The 4,971-nt window shown below is 59.5% G+C and overlaps 1 protein-coding gene across 1 annotated transcript; it reads left to right on the forward strand.

Annotated features, from left to right (window-relative positions):
- The first annotated feature begins 73 nt into the window (after positions 1 to 73).
- TMSB15B (thymosin beta 15B) lies at positions 74 to 1,167 on the forward strand. Its single transcript, XM_010715036.3, has 2 exons — positions 74 to 217; positions 652 to 1,167. Exons 1-2 carry the CDS (start codon positions 118 to 120, stop codon positions 687 to 689), a joined length of 138 nt encoding a protein of 45 aa, XP_010713338.1. The 5' UTR covers positions 74 to 117; the 3' UTR covers positions 690 to 1,167.
- The last annotated feature ends 3,804 nt before the right edge of the window (positions 1,168 to 4,971 follow it).

Here is a 4,971-nt window from a genome sequence, read left to right on the forward strand (position 1 = left end):
GCGGTGGGAAGCGGGTGTGGGGCGGCGCCCCGGGGCGGGCGGCCTTTGTCTGCGCGGTGCTGCGTGCCCACCCGGCGCGGAGCCCCGCTGATACGAACCGGGGGTCTCACAGGCAAAATGTGTGACAAACCGGACCTGTCGGAGGTGGAGAAATTCGATAAGAAGAAGCTGAAAAAGACCAACACGGAGGAGAAGAACACGCTGCCCTCCAAGGAGAGTGAGTGCGGAGGGGTTGGAGCCGGGGCTGGGGTGGGGGGCTGCCCGGTCACGGCCGGAGATGCGGGTGTCCCGAGCGCTGATCTCACTGCTGAGGAATCCGTGGGGAGAGGCGGTTGGAGCAGCTGAGAAAAACGCAGAAAAACGCGCCCGGGGGCGGGAGGGGGGGTTGGGGCGCTCCCTGTGCTGTACCCACCACTGGGACAAAGCTGTGCTGTGACCCCGCTGCTGTGGGTCGCGTCCCGTGCGTGGGGCCGCTGCCCTCGGGGTGGGGTGTCCTGGTAGGAAGCTGCGGGAGGATGCTCGGTGCCCTCTGATTGCTGTTGGGTTCAGACAATAAGACCCATTGCCGGGCTCTGAGCGATGGCTCCGCTGCCGATGGGTGTTCCAATGGAGCAGCAGTGGGGATTAATGGACCTCTCTTTTCTCTTACAGCCATCGAGCAGGAGAAGGAATGTGTGAAGTCTTCCTAGAGCGATGGTCTGGCAGGAAGAGCCACCACTTGATCGGTTTTTGTTGGCTTTTTTTTTTCTCTTTTCTATGAATTAAATCATCTGTTTTTTGTGTTTTTTTTTTAAACTTCCATCATGTACACGTCTAGAAAACAGCCGTATCGTCTGACCCACTGCCCCGCCTCGCTGGCAGCTTTGGTGAGTGGGGGACACAAAGTGTGGCCCCCCCGATCCATCAGCCCAACCCAGCCCCATGGGTGCTGCCCAGCTGATGCCTGCTGACCGTACTGACCTTGCTCTGATGCGTGGGGAGGTGAGCAGAGGCTGCGGAGGCTCCTGGGGACAGAGCTCTGCACTGGGGGAGTGGGATCCTTTCTGGCCACCCTGTGGCCTCGATGTCATCCTTTTCACTGATGGTGTTCTGTAGCCTCACTCACAATTTGTCTTCCTTGGGGAAAAATGAGAAGTTTATTATAAAATAAAACAAAAGTATAACGACCTCCCTCTGGCTTGTGGCTTCTTCCCTGGGGAAGGTTCAGGTGTAGCCCTGGGGGTGGGAAGGGCAGGGTTGGAGGTTGGCATTGCTCAGAGAGATCCCTACAGGGGCAGCCCAGCTCAGGGTGGGGACTGAGCCTCCTGCTCTGAGCAGTTCGTGTCCTCTGCCCAAAGCACTGCTGTAGGGCCGGGCTGGAGGTTCCTGCACTGGCCCAGGTCCCACGGGTGCTGGATCCATTCCCTTGCTGCCTGGCACAGCCCTTCCCTCACCTGCCTCAGCCCCTGCCCTTGGCTGAAGGAGGTTTTTGCAGCCCTCGGAGATGGGCTGGGTACCCTCTCAGCTGTTCGTAGCCCAGCACACTGAGGCTCTGCGTGCATCCCCAGGCCTCTGCTCAGGTTTCCCAAGACTTCCTCACCTGCTCCAGGGTCACCTGCCAGACTGTTGTGCCTGCAGAGATAGGAGCAGACTGACCAACAGCTTTGGCGGCGAAAACATGGGGATGTCTCCACCAAAGCGATGGGCAGGGAGGTAGCAGCTGCCTCACCCAATTCTTGTTATCTTCAGCTCTGAGGGCAAAGAGCCCCAAATGTTCCCACTGCAGGAGGAGGATTGGCCAGTAAGGGGAGGATCATTACAGAAAAGTGCTCTCTACCAACACTGTCCCTCCCTCCCTGCCCTGCACCTTCTCTATTTCACCCCAGCACACCCGGGTGTGTGGGCAGCTGGGGTACCTGCCAGGCTGATGTCCCCAAACTGGGATGGCTTTGGCAGCGTGGGTGCAGGTGATGCTGCACCGCGTGGTGACCATCCCCGAGGGGCTGAGTGCCACAGTCCCTTGTGTCCTGGGAGTATCCATGCCTCCCCACTGGGGCCCCGTCCGGCTGCTCCGGGGCGGTTTCCTCCCATGGCTTTATCGGCCGTGAGGGAGGGAGGAGGCGGCTGAGTCACCGTCGGGAGTTATTTGGGTTCTGCAGGACAAATACCTGGTGAGCAGCAGCACGGGGCCAATTCGGCTCAGGGCTCGTGGCTGGAATGGGCGCCTCCCCCCTCCCCTGGGACTGACTCAGCCGGGAGAGGATTTGGCCCCGTGGGTTTGCACGGAGATAATCTCGGGCATTTCGAGCGCGATAAGGCGAAGAAGCCACGCTCTGGGCTTCACAGCCCCGCAAATCTGCAGCTCCTCCGTGTGCAGGGCAGAACTGTCACCTAGCAGTGCGGCGTGGGGCCGCGTCCCCTTGCTGTGCAAGCGCAGCTGCAGGGAGGGAGAGAGAGCAAACATGAGCTGCAAGGGAAAACCTGCGTGCACAGGAGGTGTTTGGAAGCAGCCATGCATGCGTGCACGGTGTGTGCACAGTGCAGGTGTGAGCTGGGTAGGAAGGGAAAGCGGAGGGGATGCAGCAGTAGGTGAAAGCAATGGGCGAGCCAGCAGCACTGAGTGCAGTGCTCAGCACGCACCAACACCTCCCCAAGAAGCTGAGAAGTTATTACTGCTCTCAAAATAATGCCCGGGAGGTCAGCTTTATGAACAGCAGCTTGCTCATCCCCAGTGAGTAAGGGCTTAGCCCGTAATAATATGAAGCTGGTGCGCTCCCAGCTCCCTGCCCTCTTGGCCACAGACCTGGCAGCAGAGCCCTTCAGAGGCTCTGGAGGTCCAGATTCAGTGTAGGGAGCTTTGTGCTGCACCCCAGATTGTTCTGAGCACGGGGAAGGGATGGGAGCCGCCCTGCTGCGTGCCTTTGCTCCGCACTACGCGTGCAGCAGTGACCAACAGCTCCGGAGAGTGGCCAAAATTGCTCATCGGGGCCCCCCCACCACATTGCACGCATTCCCCCGGCGTGCCATGAGCAGAGGAGAGTGCTGCCATGGGGAAGGCAGCTCTGGTGACACGTGGCAGTTGTGCCTGGGTAGGGGCAGCTGACGGCGTGGAGCGGTGCTGTATTTTGGGAAGCAGCTGCCTCACACAGGAGACATTGTTTATCGTCTTTCTCCCCTTTCCTCGGTGCTTTATTACAAAGGATTATGGCGTGAAAAGTGATTTTGTTTCTGTGCCCCCCTTCCCCCCCCCCCACCCGCCTGGCCCCTCTCTGTGGTTTATCTCCATTTTGGGCAGCAGCTGCAGCACCCTGAGGATGTGGGAGAGAGGTGGAGGTTCTGACCTGCACAGAGCAATGCCCAGCAGGAAAGTGTAGGGCCAGGGAGGGATTGCAGGAGATCACCTGAAGTTGCCTCTACCACTGGGCAAAGGGATGGGTGGTAGCCAAACAGACACAGAGCCATGCAGCAACAGTGGGGTTTGAGGTGGGAAAAAAAACAAGGAACCCCAAAAGCTGAGGCACGGAGCAGCTCCCCTCCAGCATTGTTTTGGGGCACTTTCTTCCCACAGCCAGGACGCTGCAGCCACCTCCATCTCCATCCCATGCCCACACTGTGGTGACTCCACTCATCCCCAGTGCAGGGCCGTGTCCCACTGTGAAGCAGCGATCCAGTGCCTGCCAACCACTCCCACAGCTTTCCAGGAACCAACACGAGATTGATGGGCAGCAGATAAGCATGCAGCAACAGCTTCCTCATGCTGCGTCTTCCAAACAACAGCCATGCATGTGCACCTACCTTCAGGTAAAACTCAGGCTGCTGCCTGCTCCCACAGTGCTGTTGTGCTGCCCTCTGCATTTCCAGCTGCTCTGCTTGATGTTATCCATGGCTTTGTTCCCTGTGTTGCTGCTGTGCTGCACAGAAAGGCACGGCTGGCGCCGTGCACAGTGCAGGGAGCTGGTATATGAGAGGTGCAGAGAGAAGGGGAGAAATAGAGCGAGCAGTAGAGCATAAGGGGTTGGCGGAGGGCTCAGAGGCAAGAGGGGAGCAGCTGGGTGCTGGCAGTGCCTGTGGTGCCCACAGCCTGGCTGGCAGTGAGCCCAGCGCCTGGGGCATTGCAGGAGGAATTACTCAGGGCAGATGGACAAGCGCAGGGTGAGGAGGGCAGTGCTGGGCCGAATCAGCACAGCTCTAGGAAAAGTCATCAGGTGAGCGCAGAGGCTGCAGCAGCACTGCTATCCCCGGCTTGGAATTGTGGGCTCTGCAAAAACCTCACCTCTGCCATCCCATCATCCAGAACCACCTGAGGGACACCCGGGATGAGCTGTGGTTGGGAAGTGAGGCATAAGCAGCTCACCACTGGCTTTGCCTGCCTGCCCATTGCAGCACCCAGCACCCAGGGACACATCCCCAGCACCCGGCCTGCAGGCAGCACGTGCTCCCACACCCCAGGGCCTGAGCAGTGCAGGGATGAGCCCATGCCTGCAGCGTTGTGTCTCAAAGAGGCAGCTCAGCTGCCCAGGCACGTTTCTTCTTGCTGCCTCTCCCGCACCGCTCCCAGAAGCACCTCCAGCATCCCGCTGATGGGAAGTGGGAGGATGTGCTGTGATGAGCTGGGCAGTGCTCAGCTGCCGGAGCCCAGCCAGCTGCTCCCAGCAGGCAGATCCCCTCCCAGCCCCCTTCCCACCAACGCCTGCAGCTCCTCGTGTTACCAGGATGTCCGGAGCAGTTGTTGTGCCTGGGAGCTACCGGGTATTGGGGGAGCAGCTGCAGGGCTGGTTGCTGGGTCCAGAAAAAGCAGGAGAAGGCTGGAGGTCCAGCTGCAGTGGAGGGCATGCAATGAGTTCATCGGGGTTCAAACAGCCACTGCAGTCTGCGTGGAAGCAGCTCCCTGTGGCACCGCACCCTATTGCTCACACCCCAAATCTGATCATTTCCATGCAAAATGCACTCGGGTGCACGTTTGGCAGCAGATGATGGTAAGCAACCCCAGCT

Source organism: Meleagris gallopavo, chromosome 9, assembly GCF_000146605.3.
Source record: "Meleagris gallopavo isolate NT-WF06-2002-E0010 breed Aviagen turkey brand Nicholas breeding stock chromosome 9, Turkey_5.1, whole genome shotgun sequence".
Classification (NCBI taxonomy): Eukaryota; Metazoa; Chordata; class Aves; order Galliformes; family Phasianidae; genus Meleagris; species Meleagris gallopavo.